This window comes from Odontesthes bonariensis, chromosome 5 (genome assembly GCF_027942865.1).
Source record: "Odontesthes bonariensis isolate fOdoBon6 chromosome 5, fOdoBon6.hap1, whole genome shotgun sequence".
In the NCBI taxonomy this organism is placed as follows: Eukaryota; Metazoa; Chordata; class Actinopteri; order Atheriniformes; family Atherinopsidae; genus Odontesthes; species Odontesthes bonariensis.
In genome coordinates this window covers 31,222,740-31,241,662 of record NC_134510.1, presented here as the reverse complement: position 1 = coordinate 31,241,662, position 18,923 = coordinate 31,222,740, and the positions used below count along the sequence as shown (strand labels likewise).

Here is an 18,923-nt window from a genome sequence, read left to right as displayed (position 1 = left end):
AATGCCAGTACAGAATTTACTCAGTTTGCTTAGTTTCAACATTATAGGTCAAATATATGAACTAAAATGAGTAATTAAGTCTTCAGAAACATTCAATGGTGAAAGGGGAAGACAGCAATACACACATTAAAGATTCTTCAAAAAAATGTGCGGTGTGAAAAAAGAATGACATAAAAGGGATCATGTTAAATGGAAATTGACAAGAACTTAGAGGAAAAGTACTGAGTTCTACAAAAAGTGCATCATGCTTGTATTAACAGTTGCAGGGGTCATGTATGGTATATGCACAGATAAGAATGCACTGTGGTAAAACGTATTACATTTCCACGTAGACGGATCATGAATCATGGGAAAGCAGTGGTCAGTTTGAGACAGGGCTCAGAATAAATGGATGGGGCTCCAACAGCCTGAGAACGCTTCTCACATCTTGAAATCATAAATTCACGATCCACTCTCGTCCTTCTCAAAGAACTTGGTGTCTACTCCTCTGTGATGGATGACGGTTTCAGCAAATGTCAGGAGCAGTTTTGAAATTACAGTAAAAAGGGCAATATTCTGTAAGTAATCCAGCTTCTACGTCTGAGTGCATGGTTTCCAGCATCATGCACACTGTGTTAGTATAACCTGTGTCCTTTCATTTGATATAGGAGCCTCTGATGAATAATCTCTAGTGAGATTTACACCCTCATAGCGACAAGGCTGGAGATTACAATGTGACAAGGCACCACTCCCATTCTAGGGTTGAGCTAAAATTTCTATGGTAGAGCTGTGCTTCCACAAACCATGTTTGGAGCAGCTTATTCATCCTTGGCTGAATTCTTCCAAATTTAGGGTGTTCTTACATTTGATTCATGATTCATAAGGAGAATTTCTTTTTACATACAACAAATCTTCTCACACGCAGACTGCTTGTACGTCATAGCTAAGACACGTGGCATTTGTAGGCAAGGCAGATGGTTTTCATTATTTAACATTGTTACTCGGGTTCCACTACAACACAAATTGTCACGAACACTTCTTCAGACCTGAAACATAACTGACACAATGCATCAGGACCCAGAAAAAAAGCACATCTACAGGGTTTCCCCCTAACTTTCTGGAGGGTTTATGTGTTGATGTTGCAGAAGTGAAGTGGTTTGGGTTTTTTCCCCTAGACAGGGTGTGGGTACTGGCCAGCTGTGGGTATTATTAGCATTTCACCTTATCCTTATACTCCTTATCCTGTTCTTCACTGATACTTTGATTTGATATCGCATTAGTGTAGAATTGTTTTAATTATTACGTGAAAAAAATACAGTTTTTTGAGAGAGAAAAAAAAAAGAAAAACAACAAAATTTTGTTTCAACAACAACAGTATCAATGTTTACCGCAGAAACATTAACACGAAAACATCATGCAAAGGTTAGCTGCTGAACACCTGCTCAGACAAAAGTCCTTAATCACACAACCCCTCGTTTGTGCCTCAGGCAGTCAATAATCCCGGTGGTTGTGGAGGCATTTAACTGTGTATTTCAGAGCATCTCAAATGGCAGTGCAGGCTGAATTGTGTTAAAACCACAGGGGAAAAATGCATTGATTCTCATGGTGCTACCTTCTCTGTCTCACTGAAGGAGGTAGATAATAATGTATTTTTTCCCAACTCCAGGGTGGTAAACAAACTGCATTGAGTACTGAAAGGTGCTTACTTGAGGTGAAACAACAACAATCCTGGACTTTCATAACATTTAAATTTTAGGGCAACTGCTGTGAACATTTTGGTTAGATTGGTAAGATTTTTCACACTTCATCAAGTGTATTCGGAATTTCTGTAGAGAGCCACAGTACAGGGAGACAGTTTATTGACACAGATTACAGTGTTTGTAACATATTCCCTGCAAACGGATATCTTGAAGCAACTGTAGAGAAGATTGTGAACCTTGAAACTATGTGCCTCTGACCTTCTTTGAAGTACACTGACTTTGGTTACACACATTCTTGGGGCTGAAACTGCCCTGGAGCACCTGAAGACTGAGATACTGCAGTTTAGAGACAGCAGCCCCAGACCACACCATTTTGTTTCATGGTCGCTTTACTTCTTTTTTTTTTTTTTTCATGCCATCTTTGTAGATCTGTGTGTATGGCTGTACATGTGCAGGGCTCACAAGGAAATGTGTTTTTATGACCGTATTGTTACATCCCACGACTGTATGGGGAGACAAAAGAGTACAAAAAAGCCAGAGTCTCTAGTGTTACTTTAACATTAATCTAGTTTACAATTTTTCTTTTCAAAAACAGTCTTTTTCTCATTGTTTGTGCTCTGGACCAGAAAAAAAAGAGCCAGTGTTTTGGCAATCAAAGCCAAATTAACTGATTCTAAGTTAGGAACTACCTCCAAACCAGAAATGGAACTGCTTTGGAGGAAAAGGCTCTTTAGCTACTAGAGCAAGGCTGGATTTCTACCAAACTTCCAAAGTACCATGATTGTTCTGTCAAAATCTTGATTTGTTTCTAATGTGGCATCTCAAAGGAAGATTAACCAAATGAAAGACTGCAACAAATACAAGTTTTCCAGTCCAGGTCATACTGCATAAAAAACGATGTGGGTGTGATCAAAAACTGCCAGAATTTGGAGAACGACTCCATATGTACACAAACGGGCAGAGCAAGGCACCAACACCATTAGGGTTAGAGGTTTAACCCCTTGTGGGGCCACACACATTTTAAACTGCATGTTTTCATAGTACTATGAGCAGTCTCTGATTAAAGTCTCCCCCAACTGGTTTACATTATACACATTGTAAATATAAGGTTCACAATTACACATAAACACACACACAAAAACAAACCTTTTTTGTTTTTCTGCAACAGTTCAAAGCAGATGGCAAACAGGATGCTTGATGTTCTTTTAATGAGCTGACAGAATACTAGTGTCTGGGGTTAGAAGGTCGTGTGTACGAACTGTCTGGCTGATTCAGTTCAAAGTTGGTTTTGGTGGCCAACAGAACACATAGTGTAAAGACTGATAAGAGCTGAACACACACTTCTCACTCACTCAGTCAGGCACTGCCATTGCATGTATATGCACGTGTCCTTTCAGACTGTGGAAAAAGGAACGCGTGAAAGTAGGAGAAGATGTTCAACACACAAGATGTGCGTGGGTGTGTGTGCATATGATTCAGAGCATCAGTGGGCCTGAGAAAGAACTAAAGTGATTGACGACAGACAATGAAAGATCTCACTCAGAACCAGATGTATAGAGCCATGCAAGATTTTCCTCCATACCCCTGTGAATTGTTCTCCATGTATTCTTTGATGGATTTTTGAATTCATACTACAGCTCCACTCTTAGCAACAAGAAATGTTGACTATTGAGGACATTTTCGTGTCAGATTGGGTTTAAACCAGACCTTCCAGAAGGTCCAAACCTTCTCCTTCATTCATTTTCCAATAGTTCATTATGCCTTCGTGTTGTGGGAACATAAGCAGAGGCAGAAAACTGAGGACAGATATATCAGAAACTAAGCAAACACAACAGATGCCATCTTGAGCAAACAAAGAAAATATTTTACGTAAACTTGGATGAAATTTGTCAATTAATCAGACATCAATTGCATGTCTGTTTGAGAAAGTCGCCAAACAAAAGTGGACAAAAAAGTCACAGAGAAAATACAGAGTAAAAAACAGATTCAAGGACTACACACAGAAACACATAACCATACCGCACACAACACACAGCTGCTATGGACTCACCCATGGGCTCCAGGACAAATTGGTCTTGAGTGACAGCCAGAGGAGGCTGGACACAAATGGACAGCTTTGAGGACTGCAAAGCAGAATTGGCCTTCACTTTGACCTGGAGAGAGGACAATAATGAAATGAGACGAGGAGAGGAGAGGGTAGGGAAGAGAAAAACTAGTTGAAGGTTGATAAAATTTCAGTAACAAATGCAACAGAGAAAAAGAAAAGGGGGGGTTAATGACTCACCTGTATGGTCACTGAAGGGACAGGCAGACCATCGATATCTTGGATCAGAGCTTGCTGGAGAAAGACATTAAGGAAATGATTAGTTTGTGTGTGTGTGTGTGTGTGGTTAGCATTGTGCAAATAAAGACCGCATAACTGTGCATCTTTTGTGTTTGTTCTATGTTTGTTTACCGATGGTTTATCCATGCTGGAGGACACAGTAGCCGTGACAAACAGGTCCACAGCGTCGGTTTTGGGCAGGATGTCTGAAAAGAAATCATACAATGATAAACTAATGATGTTCTTCAATCAATATTTCACAAATGCATGTGATTAGATCAACAAAAAAAGTTTGAGTTTTCCTGGAAACTTTTCCATTTTTAAATGGTTTCTAACTTGCTCCCAAATATAAATCAACTAGCCAATAGAGATGGCAAATAAATGAAAACGGCCATACTAGTTATTTATCCAACACTGTTTGAACACTAGAAATAGTCTAAAACTCCTCTGTGAATTACAATGTATTCGAGGTGGAGGGGTTTGAGTGACCCAGGGATCCCAGGAGCTAAATTGTTGGGGCCAGTTTGACCTGAGTAACTGGTCCTGTAATCCCAGCTGTCTCCAAGGCCTCCATTACTGTATGAAACTGTGGCCGTTTACAATGGGGATGAAATGCTGCTGACCATGACAGCTGATATAGTCCGGCGGTGGAAGGAAAATTTTACAGATCCTTTCAACCTAAACGGTATCCTTCCACAATAAAAGCAGGGTAACTAATCGCCTCGATAATTGCGTAACCCTCAAACTAATTGATCGCATCCCTGAGAAAGTTTATGCTGAGGTGCTGGAGAGAAGAGTCAAGCAGACAGTCGAGCCTCCGATTAAGGAGGAGCAATGCCGTTTCCAACCTGGTCATGGAACACTGGGGATGTCTGCTTAAACTGTTTCCCCTGTGACCCAGTCCTTGATAAGCGGCAGAAAATGGACGTATGGATGAACAGAAGAACTTTAACATGTGTGAATTCTCTCTGACCTAAAAACATTTATCTAAGTATTTTCCAGCATTTACGTTCCAGTATCCTGTGATAGACATTCATCATCAGTTGGAAATTTTCTCCACGGAAGAACTAATCAATTAGTCGCATAAATAAACGTGAAATTGCTAAAATCTCTGCAGATCATCACGCAGCCCCTTTAGTGGGAACGCTTTCAGACAGTTCAAATATATAATTCAATTGCCTAGGACTGTCGTACGAGAATAAAAGAAAGATTTTGGTTTTCTCTCAAGTACATCTTTCACATTCGGAGCATTAAGAGCCTCTTTTAGAGTTCAAGCAGTCTCCTACCTTGAGTCCTGGTGGCTTCTCTGATAAACTTTTGCAGTTTCTTCATCTCAGCATCCACCTGCTCATAGTCAGCCTCCCTGGCATCTACTTTGGGGGTTGAGAAGAAGGAAGGGTCTGTGCCCATGTACGAGCACAAGAGGTGACCATCTGAGCTCAGACTGACCACAACTCCCTTTAGGTCCCTGAGGAAAAGAGAGGAGAGGATTAACTAGATCATATTTGCCATCTTTTAGGAATCTGCGCTAGAAATTCCCTCTGTAGCTTGGCATTTGTACTTAAGGAAACAGAGAGTGAAGTGGGATAGGATACTGTCTTTTGATATGGAAATAGATGATAAGAGGGAAACGATGGAGAAACACTGAGTGATGCAATAACATTTCAACTGTGTGGTAACGGGTTGCAGATGTGTGTTTGTGTGCGAGGGGTTTCTGTTCCAGTCCAGCGAGGCAGTAACACACACATCCTCACACAGACACACACATGATGGGGTTCAGGTTGAGAGCAGCAGCCAGCTCCACACCTGCACTGGAGGGTGTCTGAGGAGGCATAAAACTCTCACTTCAACTGAAACAGCGGAAACCCCCCCCCCACACACAAACACAGTGATAAATTCACATTCAGAGAGACATGACAAACTGCATTCACATAGCCAGCGCACACACACACTAAAATCTGCTTACACAAATCACGCATTAAAAAAACAATTTGACAGCAAGAAAGACACAACAGCGAGTAGCAGAGATCTAAGCTGCAGATGGAGCACAATTTATCAGTTAGGACTATAAAAGTATAGAAATTTTCACAGATTGTGCTATGTTGCCTCTAAGAAGAGCCCATCATTGTGCTGCTAGTTTACAATGAATAATTTGCGATACCAAAGTATGGAGCTCGCATGTGCTACAAGCCAGCACGTGCACGTTGTGCCCTGCCGGCTCTCCCATTCACACAAATGTACGATGATTTGGCTCTTTGACGACTTCTGCTCAGAGGTGCAACCACAACTTCACTCCGTTCTGTATCATTAGGTTGAACAAAGAATGGCACACAAAAGTCCCTCTTTGAACATGCTTTGTGTTATCAGACCTCATTTAACAAATTGGGGTGCACAAAAAAAAATATATAATTTTAACTTTCATCACAAAGTTTGTCAAAATCATACTGGCTTTTTCAACATTATTAGAGGGCCATGAACACTATATCCCATGTGTGAAACGTTTTGATTAAACCTAAGGACTGAGCCAGCATTCTCCCTCTGTATGAGGCGACTTGTTTGACTGGGTCCCATGCTCCTTATAGGTCCTCTCAGCTAATGCTTTAACAAACATTTTCAGGTCAAGCTCTCATTTTTCAGAGAATTTGCGTACCGAGGACAGTTTAGAGGGCTAAAAAGAGCCTGATTAATTAATTCGGGGTTGGAAGAATTGTGCTAAAATATTCAATATAATGCCTCCAAAAGCAAAAAGCCACAACTCCTGGAGCACTGCTGCAAATGACAGATATCAAAAGAAAGCAGCTGAAGTGATTGTGTGTTTGCTTTGTGAGTATTGGTGTGTAGGTGTGTTCCTCTCCCGCACTCTGCAGTATCCCACCGACACACTGAACAACCCGATGACTATCAAATGCTGAAGAACAACACAGCCTCAAACTAAACCAAACAGCTACCCAGACACTCTATCTCCTGCATCTAAACCACACATGCGCACACAGGATCAGGGACCACATCATTTCTCAACTGTGTTTGTGTTTTGCGTTGTAATTGTATCAAATTGCAGTTTGATTGTAGTCTATTGGAGAAAAACAAAGGGTTAGCTTTAGCTGGCCCCTCCTTGGTGTGCTCTGATTGGCCTGCTGGAATACACTGTCGGGTAATTTCCTGTTGAACGTCTCACACTGGTTTTCATAAGCTGATAAAACAAGTCAACATACGTGCTGCACATTCACCTCTCCACACTGTAAATGCACATACGGTGTCTACAAGGCGACAACATGATTAGATTCTCGTGGGTTTTGTGTGCACACATCATTGCTCCATCCCAGGTATCTTTGCTTTGCTGGAGGTTGTACTCACGGGAAGTTGGCAACGCGAACAGCCACAGGCACAAAGGAAAGCTGAGCTGCCCACTTCAGAGTCACATCCTGGTAAACCAGCAGCATGTTGGTGTGGTTACCTAGCAGCAGGTTTGTGGTGCCATCTGCCACTAAAAAAAGACCAGAAAAAAAGGAACTTAAGAAAAAAAAAAAACTTAGATGAGATGTGATTACACTTCTTACACATTCAAGCAAAGTACTCTACACTGAGTGAAGGGATACAAAAAGCTTGCATTGTGCCTTTAGCCTAAAAACTTGGCTAAAATCACAGAGAAAAAAGAGACATTTTTAATAAGACAGGAAAAGTGGTGTAAGGTTTTAACTCAATTAAATACATGTTTTTTTGTCAATTCTCCACCAATATCACTTTGCTGTATTTATTCAGGTTTCTGTCTTGTGGCTTGAAAGTCAGCCTCGGTTTCATAGCAGTACAAATGTGAGGTTTCGGTCTCTCATTTTTAGTTATAGAAAACAGTGGCGCATATTCACAAATTTAACAACCAAGCACAGAAATAACGAATTCCTGTGGTGGGTGGCACTGCCTTCTAAAATGAGTGCAACTTGTACTCTCCTGTAAAGAAAATTCATCTCTTTAAATTTCACATCTGGTTTGTATAAAGACATCATCTGGATCCTTCATTCTTAGACAAGGTGTGCTCTTACTGGTCTGCTGTAAATACAACTGAAGTTTCAAGTACACTTTCTCCTGCAACCCAAGGCTAGAAACATAAAATATAAATACTACTTATGTTTCTCACTCTCACTCAGAAATGTCCAGTCAACCCACCAATAGGGCAGTTGCCACCTAGAGAGATCTGAGGCCACACGCAAAACAAACACGCCTCACTCACACACAGTTGAATACACAAGTTATAATATAGGAACAGTGGTCAGCAGGGTGGTACGGTGCAGGGGTCAAAATGACAGAGTGTGTGTTGGTGCCACATCAAAGCACATATACACCTTATATCTCAGCATCAGCCTTATAATTACAATGCGACTATAAAAAGGTCTAATGTATGTTCTTCTCTCATTTTCAAGTAGAACATCTTTCCTCTCTCATTTTTCAGCCCTCCATTCTTTCCCTTCTCATCTGACTTGTCTTCTTGTCTCTGACTGTATGTTTCCTTTTCCGCTGCTCCTCAAACTTTTTGTTCTTTCCCGGTCTGACCTTACAGTGTATAGGTTTTATTACTTTTTCTATTTTCACATTTTTTGACCATCTGCCTGCTTCATCTCTCTCCACGCGTCCTTCTGCCTTTTCCTCACACATCTCCTCTTCTTTACACTCATTCGTGGAGGACAGGTGGTTCACATGTGCATACCATATAACCATTTTTCGTTTATTAGATGATTATAATTAAGACCTTCCTATTGATAATTGACTCTTGAGTTATTTTTAGCGCTGCAAGTTCTGATTTCATGTCATAAAGTTTGTTTTTTTGCTCTCGAACTCCTTCCGTTCCAAACACATCCCGTCCAAATTTCCCCTTCATGTTCAGATTAGTTCAGATATAGTGATTATGAGAGATGTTGCATGTGTCTCGCAACAGTTTTCTTTTAATAAAAAGAATCAATTAATTACGCCTCTATCTGAATCAATCTCACCTGTTAAATCACATTTCTGGAGGTGGGAATAATAATCATAACATTTTGTCACGGTTTGCACGGAGATTTCGAACTTTTATTGCAGGTTTTTCAACAAGAAGTCGAGCCAAGAAAGTCATAACAACAAAAGGAATAGACAAACACACAGAGGGAAGGGATATGTAAGGGCACTCGTCCAGCTGAGGCAGCTGCGAGTCTGAAAACCAGAGGGAATGAATTAAGGAACCTGCAAGAGATCAGTGCTGTCTGTGCTCCGCTGCACGACACTCTAATAGGATGAGAAATCCCTCAAAAAACCTGACACGATAAAAGCGCTGACACGGAACATTGGGTGGCAGCTCAAGGCACTGTGGCAGTCACAGTGTCACTTAATATCAGACTGTTAACAATAAACCCAAGTGCGGAATCAGATTTTGGTTGAGGGTTAAAGCTGCAGCTGCAGTTTTCTCCTGGGTGTCATCTTTGAGCCATGTGGGAATTTCTGTTCAGTTTCGACTGTAGACAGAACTCGTGTCCCAATAAAAGCTGCTTTTGTTGCACTGATAAATCAGGCATTGGATTTATTGATAAAATCCAATCGCCGTTTAAATTATCTAAATAACGGCAGGAAACGAAACTGAAGGGCCGTTTTGCCGCCTCAATAAATTCTCCGTTGTGGATCCATATTTTTCAGTGATTTATGTTGTTTTTCCATTTTCTTTGTACCATTTCTTTTTCAGTCTCTCACACTGATGCAATCAAAAGGATTATTCTGAAGAAATGGGTTCATAGTGTGATGTTGTGTAAACACAGCCAGACCGAAACACTTTTTTTTTTGCTGTGAGGGATGCTCATAAAATGATGTTTATTGCTTCATGCTCTGTGCTGCACAAAGACCTTTAATTCTACTATATTTAAAAGCACCATTCTGGAGGTCCAGCTTTATGTGGATACTTAACGGTCCAATCGGACTAATGTCAATAATTATGGCAAAGAAGCCGTATTGTTTTACACTTTCATAAAACTTTTCTCACATTTAACATATGTATCAAAAATTATACAATAAAAATGTTCCCCTCAGTAATTAGATGGCCAGAAACAAAGAGAGTGACGCTGTATGCTGTTCTAAGCACTTCTACACTTCCAATTATCAAGATTTATCAGAAACACATGTTTTAAAAAAAAAAAACATAAAACATTCTATATACAGACAGATTTAATGAAAAGTTTTTTCTAAGCCACAAATTTTGTAGATAATCACAACCTCAGCCAAAGCGAAGTGAATGATGGATGTATGACCAGGCAGATATTTGGCTCTTCTTACTTAGTCAGGTGGAAGCTTCTTTGTGTCTAAAGTCTGCATTAATAAGACCAGCTTGTTATGTTTTTTGGCTCACTCTTCTCCTTTATACGAGCCTAAGTGTGTAAGCAAAGGATCAGTTCAAGAAATGTGGAATTTTTTTCTTTTAAATGGCATCTAACTGACAATTTCAACGAAGCAACATTTCATCCAATTTAGACTTTTCTGTGCTACGAACAAAACCTGTTATTTCCCCACTTTGTTTTACAATTTTGCACTGTATAGCTTCATTTGAGCCCATAATAATAGGAATTATATTCATCAATAAAAATATTACTTTCAAAATAAATATGATTCGTTTTAAAGTGGCTATGATGTCGTGATGAATGTGGAAAGAATGATTAACTATCTAAAAACACAACTTCCCTGAGCTTTATGGATCATTTACCATATATAGTCATGTACCTCACTCGGTGGTCGCGTGGAGACAAAAAGCTGCGGTGAAAAGAATACAGATATTTGATTTGCACTCCCAATGTACCAAGAAACCTTTGATATGTCACAACGTTGCTCCTCAAGCGCAGGATGTGCAGATCAGAAACCGCTTACAAACTTAACAAATCAGCGTTTAGTAAATTATACGTCTATGTTCACAACTTGTATTTCTACAGGTTTAGGTTTCATAACAGTGCTTTTTTGGGAAACTGTTTTGTTGTAAGCTTGGGTAAAACTCACCCAGAACGGAGCCTTAAGCTCTCCCGTTTCTTTGAAAACCTCCAAAAGTCATCAATTTTGAACATGCATACAGTCTCCATCCAACTGGAACAATATTATTTTCCATACCACATATTTGTATATGCATGTGTTATGCAATCCATACATCTTGTCTCAACTGTTTATGAACTTCAGAGTGTTAAGAAGTCTGTTAACTTTTTTTGTTTGTTTTAATGCTTGTGGCAATGCTACTTCATTTATTCCGTCATGTTCTGCCAACAGCAGCTTCCTGGAGTAAAGTGGCAGTGTGCCACAACACAAAATGATTTATTTGTATGTATATTATTCAGTTATTCTCAGATGTTTGGTTATGGCAGGTGCAATGATGCATGCTTTAATTTTGCAATTCTACCCAGTGCTTGAGTCCAAGCAGAACCGATCTAAACTTTGAGTTCCATAACCTCGGAATATGATCCAAATTCTTCAAAAGCAACAAGTGTGTTAGACGCTTTTCTAAACATCCCTTTTATGTTCTCTATGAGTGGCAGAATGCTATAGGCTGCAGGGTGTTACAAATCTACATAGGAGTAATTCAACATGGCCTGTGACCATAGAACTCAGGCTCTTAGTCGTGATTGTGGCACTAAAAGGTGTTTCTGAAGGACAATAACCCTCAAAGTAATAACAAATCATCTACTTTGGACTTAGAGGTAATAACCTGGCAACCACATGCATTGATACATGATATAGCTTTTTAAAAATCAGTAATAATATTTTCTATTCCTTTCTATGTATCTATGTCCAAGTGGTGTCGTTATTTTGACACACCTGGCCCAATGAAGGGCTAAACACCTTGATGTAGATGTTTCTGCTACTCAGCCATTCAAGTCTTCAGTGGATAAGAAGTGCAGCTGCGGAGCTGAAAACATCTCACAGGACAAAACAGAAGAACTGTGACAGTGAAATATTCAACTATTTAAGCTCCGTGTTAAAAGTCCAGTTTCAGGTTTACCTGAGGCGTAGGGAAGAAAACAGCTTGGGTTGAATTCGAGCTTCTTCATGAAGCGGATCTGGCCATTGTCACGGAGACAGAAGAGGTTTCTCTCACCCAGAACAAGAATGGAGGAAGAGGAGTGGGAGAAGGAGGGCACCGAAAGGTCCAGGGCCTGTTCACCGAGGACCAGCGTCCAGTCAGGCTGGAGGAGAACGCACACACCAAAAAGTTAACAGCACGATATATTATTTCTTTCATTTCAAAATAACAGGCATGATGCAAACAAGGAAGGTCTGATTATCATTTAAGAAACTACTGCTGAAAGTCTCTCAAGCCTTTCCTTGTCACACATTCCCATATTGACGGACACTTTGGAGTTTTACAAATATACACATAGACACACATACAGCATTAACAGAACCTACGCTCTAAATTTTTTGCATTTGGCTGAGAGACACAAAAGATTTCTGACCATCTGGATGTGTATTTAGAGCTCACCGTCAGCCTCTTGCCCCCGGTTTTAAGGGGCAAATCGGAATCCTGACGAATCTCTGCATCTGTAGCCACAGCTAGAGTCTCATACCTGAAAACCAGAGACACAAACAAATCAGTGGAAACCCTTCTGAATTTCTGTTAAAGTATTATAAGTGTTGTTTTTTGCCACTGTTCCATACTTTGAAAACTGTTGAGGTGAACCGCTGAGGCGATCTTGTCAGAGCATACCGAGCAATTTCAGACATGCAGAGCTATCAAACCCACACAGAAATCAACTATAAGTGATTTCATAACTCATCTTATCTTGAGAATAAAAATATAAGCTTTCATTTTAATTTCCCACCATATTGAGAAGTATACTTTTGCTTTCAAGGCAACCATTTTTTCACTACTTTAGCAGACATTTTAGATGGATAAACAAGCATGGAGTTCAGGTCAGTTTGAGAGCTGCACAGGTTCTTCTCAGTGACCTTTTGCTCTATTCAGTGAGCTTCTCTCAAACTATTCCCATCAAATATTCCCCTGCAAGCCAAAAACGTCAAACTAGAAACCAAAAATATCAATAATCCTTGTTATTTTCCTCAAGAAAAGTCAGTCTATAAAGTCAGAGACGAAACCGTAGTACACAGAATGTTGATTCACATTCAGATATTAAATCCAAACACTGCTCAACATGTTCAGGAAAAAAAAAACCCTAGCATCTTATATTCCCCTTCTTCGTTACAGTTTCTGTCAGATCAGTCAACACCTACGTTTCCCCAGAACTGCGGTCTACCAGTTTTAATCAGCAATATGTAGGCAACTGGCAAAGAATAAAGTGGTCAGACTGATCTGTGGTCAGTTGATTTTGGCATCTGTAACATCAGCCATTTTCCAGTAAGAGGCTGGCAGATGAAGCAGCTTGGCAGAAATCTATCTTTCTTCACAAACACCTGGATGGACAGAGAGCTCTAAACCTGACCCAGCCCAACACCAAACCACAGACCAAACTTTAAATAAAAGCTGATTTATCCACTCAAATTCCACACTTTCCGTAATGCATAACTGTTATAAACTGAAGCAAGCAGGTCTGAATTCCATATAATCCCAGTATGATGGCCACATTATTGGCACTGCATCTTTTTTCTTCTTCTTTTTTTAATTAAGGTCTTCAACCACTAATGCAGCTCTAAAGAACAACGTCAGCTAGTTGAATACTTTCACTCAGACAAAAATGGATACTATAATAATATACCAATACATATACACTCATTTAAACGTAGGAGCCACCTCATGGCTTTGCTCATGCATACAGTGACATACTACTGTCATATGTGTTGTCTGTGTGGAAGCTCTTCACCACGCAAGAGGACATAAAGTTAGCAATTTGTGTGGCCAAAATAAGCCACGGATGAACATCCACAAAAACACGAGGAACAACCAAAAACCATCTTTCACGTTAGATAAAGAGATAAAGAGCAGTTCATTTTCAGTTGAATTCTATTTGTAGACCAAGGCTCTGTCCAGTAAACCGGAGCACTGTTTTGTGATATGTTTGAGTAGAGAAGAATGCAGCCTCTAATGCAGTTTTAAAGCAAATATAAAAGTTACTTAATAGTCAATGTTTTATTATGAATGCTCCTTCAAGAAAAAGAAATATATATATATATCAAGTATTGCCATTATAAAGAAAGTCAACAAGAGTTTTGGAAAGAAATGGCCAAGACTGGAATTGAAAGGTCAGATTTAATAGATTAAAAATAAATAAATTATTCAGAAGAAAATTGCCAGCGGTGCATTATACGTTTCTACCAATTTAAGACGGTGGTGACGATTCACATCATCTACTAAATATAATAAATATCGCACACCAGGTGATGCAGTGAGGTCGTTATCATCGGAAAAAGACAGAACAAAATAACTGTCGCCTCAGCATTTCCTCTAAATTAAATTCGATAGAGGTTTCAACCATCTTTCTTGAGTAAACAAGATTATGCATCGTTGATCTTTCTGAATTTAAAGAGAATTTGTTCAGTGTGCGAAAAACCTTCTTTAATTTCTTTAACATTATCTTCTTAATGTTCCTAAATTAACATATACGTGAGTCAGGATTAGACTCTTGTTTTATTGAATATTGATCAGGTTATCCATCTTTTTTTTTAGTTATTCAATTTATTTATCTATCTTAATTTTATTCACTGCATGGTATAGAAAACAACCAAAAGTAAGTTTGTTTCATACCTTTGTAAGCTGATAACCATATGGAACCAAAAAGTGATACTAATTCTTCATAACATTTCACATAGTAAAAGTCTGCATTGCAACTCATGATTTATAGTTTTAACTCATCCGTACAGTAGCAGCACCCGCTGAGCCTCTATAAGAACTGGTGACAGCAGACTAATGAGCTTTATGGATGACGGCCAGTAAAGAAACATTTTCATCATACATAACCAATTCCTGGGGATAGAAATTGACTAAAAAATATATTAAAAATGTCAGCTGTTTTAAGCTTTAAGAGAAACGCTGACTGGATTGACAACCAGACTCCTGCATGAGTGAATGAATTAAATTCAGCGGCAGAATGCAAGAACAACACTATAAAAGATCTGCATTATTTCACTCTTTTCTGATATGTCAATTCCACCTGTCACTAAACTATTTTACTAAAGATGGAATATGAATTAGCATGATATCAAAATTGTAGGAAGACTGCAGACACTATGAGCCAAAGATATTTTGTGTTCTTTCTTGAGAAATGTGTTAATATACATCCATTTTTGCATTTTAGGTCTGTAATATTTTCCAAAGACGGTGTGACAGTAAAACTTCCACTACTTTATAATGTTGCCATTCCTTCTCGCAACACCTAAAGAAAATTCTGGCGTCAGTCAATGTAAGGCTTCTTCTTTCTAACTTTCTAACTATGCATCGCAGGGCTTCACACAGACTTCCCCCAGCAATCCTTTACCGATGTCGTTGCAGCGGCTATTCATGAATGGTTCTTGATGCAGAGGAGGACTGGAGATCACAGGTGTCCAACTTAGGCTTGCACCTTTGTCCTTTACACTTCAGATTGCTTCAATAGCTTGATGCTATTCTGCACTGTAAAGGGTGAAATATGCAAATCCCTTCTCCTCTTTCTTTGTGGGACATCGTTTTCAAACAATTCAATTCTTCTTTTTTTCATGCATTTGTTGACAAACTGGAGATCCTCTGCCCAGTCTGCTCCTCAGAGCCTTACATGGATGCTATTTTTTATTTTTATTTTTTACACCAAATCCTAATTCTAATCACAACATTTTCTTTGAAACAAAATGAGTTTCATTATCATTATTCCACCTCATGACTAGCCCCTAAATGCCTCTGACTCAACTTCTTTTGGAATGTGCTCCAGGACTCAAATGTAAAAATGGATGTATAGTAACAAATTGAATTGAACTGCGGGGAAATAACAGGAAATTTCTTGGGTTTATATTGTATGAAACAAAAGTAATTTTTGGGTTCGCCCCCCCATTTTCAATACCAGCCCAACTTTTTCTGATTTGGCGTTGTATATAAGAGAGGAGTGGACAGACAAAGACAAACACCAATGACACTACTACACATAAAAAGGAATATGTGTGTGTGTGTGTGTGTGTGTGTGTGTGTGTGTGTGTGTGTGTAGGCTATGTCTGTCATCGAGCAGAGTTTAGGAAACAGTCATCTCATTTATATGAAAGAGGATCTCTCTGAAAACACAAGCAAACACACCAATTGACTTTCTACATATACGTCATATAAGCATATGCATACACACAGCGTGACACACACACACACAAAATAACCAAATCAAGCTTTCATTCATCAAGGCAAGCGAGGGTCCAATAAACTAAATAAACTCAATGAAACAGAACAGTTTGACAAGGCCTGTGATGTTAAATATAAAGCAGCAAAGTCCTTCCCCTGTAATCTGATACGGAATACAGATTAATTGAGAGTGTTGTAATTCATTTTCTAAAACAGACTCCTCTGAAAGGTGAACTTTAACAACTACTTCACAGTCAAGTGAAAATCTGAGAGTGAGAAAAAGCATTTTTACATATCAGAGCTTTCAACCTGAGAATAATCGGTCCACAGTCCTGCAGTCATTTTTATAAATGTATGTTTGTTCATTCGTGACTATTTCTCTCAGTGGGCATCAAGCCTCTGATCTCAGTTAAACTGTTCATAATAAAGCATTTTAGCTGAAATATGATTTGATTATTTACTCCTTGAACCACTGCACATTGAAAGCATCTGCTGCTTCAGTCGCTGTGTATGAGAAGCTTTTCATTCATTTCAGCTGCAGGAAATGCAGTCTCTTAATGGAAATACCAATGTCATGCATCTCTGGTTTCATTTGCTATGATTTAATATACACAAGGATTCCTTTTTTTAGCACAACTTTGAATGAATCTTTTTAAAGCAGAGGTAATCTGTGTTTGGAGAAAGCTGGACACCAGCCTATAAAATGTAGACAGGCGGTGTGGGAAGTTGTAACCTATTCCAAGAGGTGGATTTAAAAAAAAAAAAAAAGCAGCATCCAGAAATTAAACGGCCTGGAGGCAAAAGACCATTTCAGTCTTTTTTTTTTTTAATCATCTCCACTGAGGTCCTCTGAGATCTGAGGTAGATCCCAAATCAAGTCCATCAATGTGTTTTGATCCTCTCCTCAACTGATTAGGAACTACATCCCTACCAGGGCTGGAGTGTCACCACTGCCATGCTGAACAGAGATGCCTAAACAGACCATAAAGTCATTTATCAACTCAAACACTGCTCATGTTACACACTTTTGCATATGTGAACTTGTTTATTTTTGCCTTTTTTTTCTTGCCATGAACATTTCTTTGTTATCACGACTGCTGCTGCATTGGTACACACGTGTATACATGCATGTCATTTTAAAACAGTGCATCTCAGGTGTCATGAGAGCAACTACTATTTACAATGTAAACAAAAAGGTGCAGGAAATAGTGAATTTACTGAATGAAGTCATTTGTACTGTAAATACTGCACTGTACAGAAATACTAAGCTTGGTGCTTTAATTAGGGATGTAGTGTCTTCATTTATGTGAAGTTTCTCAAAGGTCTGTGTAATTTACTATGGCAGATGCATTGCAGGGCTGTGTTTGTGTTTACAGAGAGCAGTGCAGTCGATGTTTTCACTGAGATATCTAGTCTGGAGAGTTTCTTGATGATAGAGGGGGCACACAGATACCAAACAGCTGGAAGAGAAAACTAAACATGTGCTCAGTGTACACTCACAAAGACAAAGCATTCTGACTGAGAGATATGGCCAAGCCAGAAGGACATGACAGACATGCACGTGCTTACATTATAGCGAGTTAAATCCTGATCAAACCATGTGTGCACGAGATTGTATCTGTTTGTTTTGGTCCATTATCGCCAGCTCTACAGTGAGAACGGATGCTTTCGGGTTGGTGAAGCTTCATACTGCTATAACCTGCAGATTAATACTTGCAAGCTACTTCTAGCATGATTTTCTTATTTGGGAATATCCAAGTAATCATTTGATTCTCCTTAGCCTTTTGGTGGGGAATCATGACAACACAAGTAGTGTCTCCATAAAGGCCTAAATGAAGAACTTTCCAAGTTTCCAAGACACCACATTATTCTAATTAATCTAATTTCCAAGGATGTTACAAGTTAATATTCTAAGAACAGTTATGATCATTCTGAATTATCTCAGAAAATATCCAAAATGTAGTGTATACAAATCTGCTCTACTTTACTGGAGTATCAAAGTAATAGCATAAATGCATTTTTTATTTTCCTTTCATCGAATTCAAATTCCATTGTTACTCATTATATATCACCATGATTTGTTTTAAAACGGAAACCTACTTGTAGCTCTCCAGCTGGCGAGCTGCGGACACAGTGAGGAAGCTGTCTGTTCTGGAGTTGTAAGCCAGTGGGCCGGGCAGCAGAAAACCAGGGAGGAACCGACCAAAAGAGTAGCTGTCCTGCTCGAAGAACATCAGCATCCCGTCCATAGACTGAATGCACAGGGAGTGGTGGCCTAACAAAGATGGGGAGCAGCAAAGGAGATGGTTAACACTTACTTAATCAGGAACAAAATCACTTGGGAAGCACTGAAACTGTTAAATATTGAATTTCCTGTGTGAAGTGGTTTGTTGGTTAAAGTCTTCTAAAGCAAGAAATCTAAACAAAAATTAACAACTGAGTTCTTTGAGTAATTGCTTCTTTGGAGATAAAAACAAGTGAATTTCATGCTAGAGTAATTCATTTATTGCTGTGGTCTTCTCAAATGCAATGTTGCCTTGAACTCTGGTTTAACTGGCTTGTCTGATTAATCAGTACTAAAAAACTTTAAAATCTTAAACTGGATCAGGAAAAGCAAGTTTTATATGGCTTGACAATCGCTTCAATGTCATGCTAAATTGGCCAGGTTTGGGGGGTGGCGGGGTGGCAG

The 18,923-nt window shown here is 39.2% G+C and overlaps 1 protein-coding gene across 1 annotated transcript in view; it reads right to left on the bottom strand.

Moving 5' to 3' along the window:
- The window catches only part of bbs9 (Bardet-Biedl syndrome 9), a 158,761-nt gene that overhangs the window by 126,867 nt on the left and 12,971 nt on the right, over positions 1–18,923 (bottom strand). The window contains exons 6-13 of the mRNA XM_075466085.1: positions 18,335–18,509; positions 12,470–12,554; positions 11,990–12,173; positions 7,357–7,486; positions 5,289–5,470; positions 4,135–4,208; positions 3,964–4,017; positions 3,730–3,832 (exon numbers count right to left, since the gene is read on the bottom strand). Of these exons, the coding sequence (XP_075322200.1) occupies positions 3,730–3,832; positions 3,964–4,017; positions 4,135–4,208; positions 5,289–5,470; positions 7,357–7,486; positions 11,990–12,173; positions 12,470–12,554; positions 18,335–18,509 (987 nt within the window). The remainder of the gene's footprint in view (positions 1–3,729; positions 3,833–3,963; positions 4,018–4,134; positions 4,209–5,288; positions 5,471–7,356; positions 7,487–11,989; positions 12,174–12,469; positions 12,555–18,334; positions 18,510–18,923) is intronic.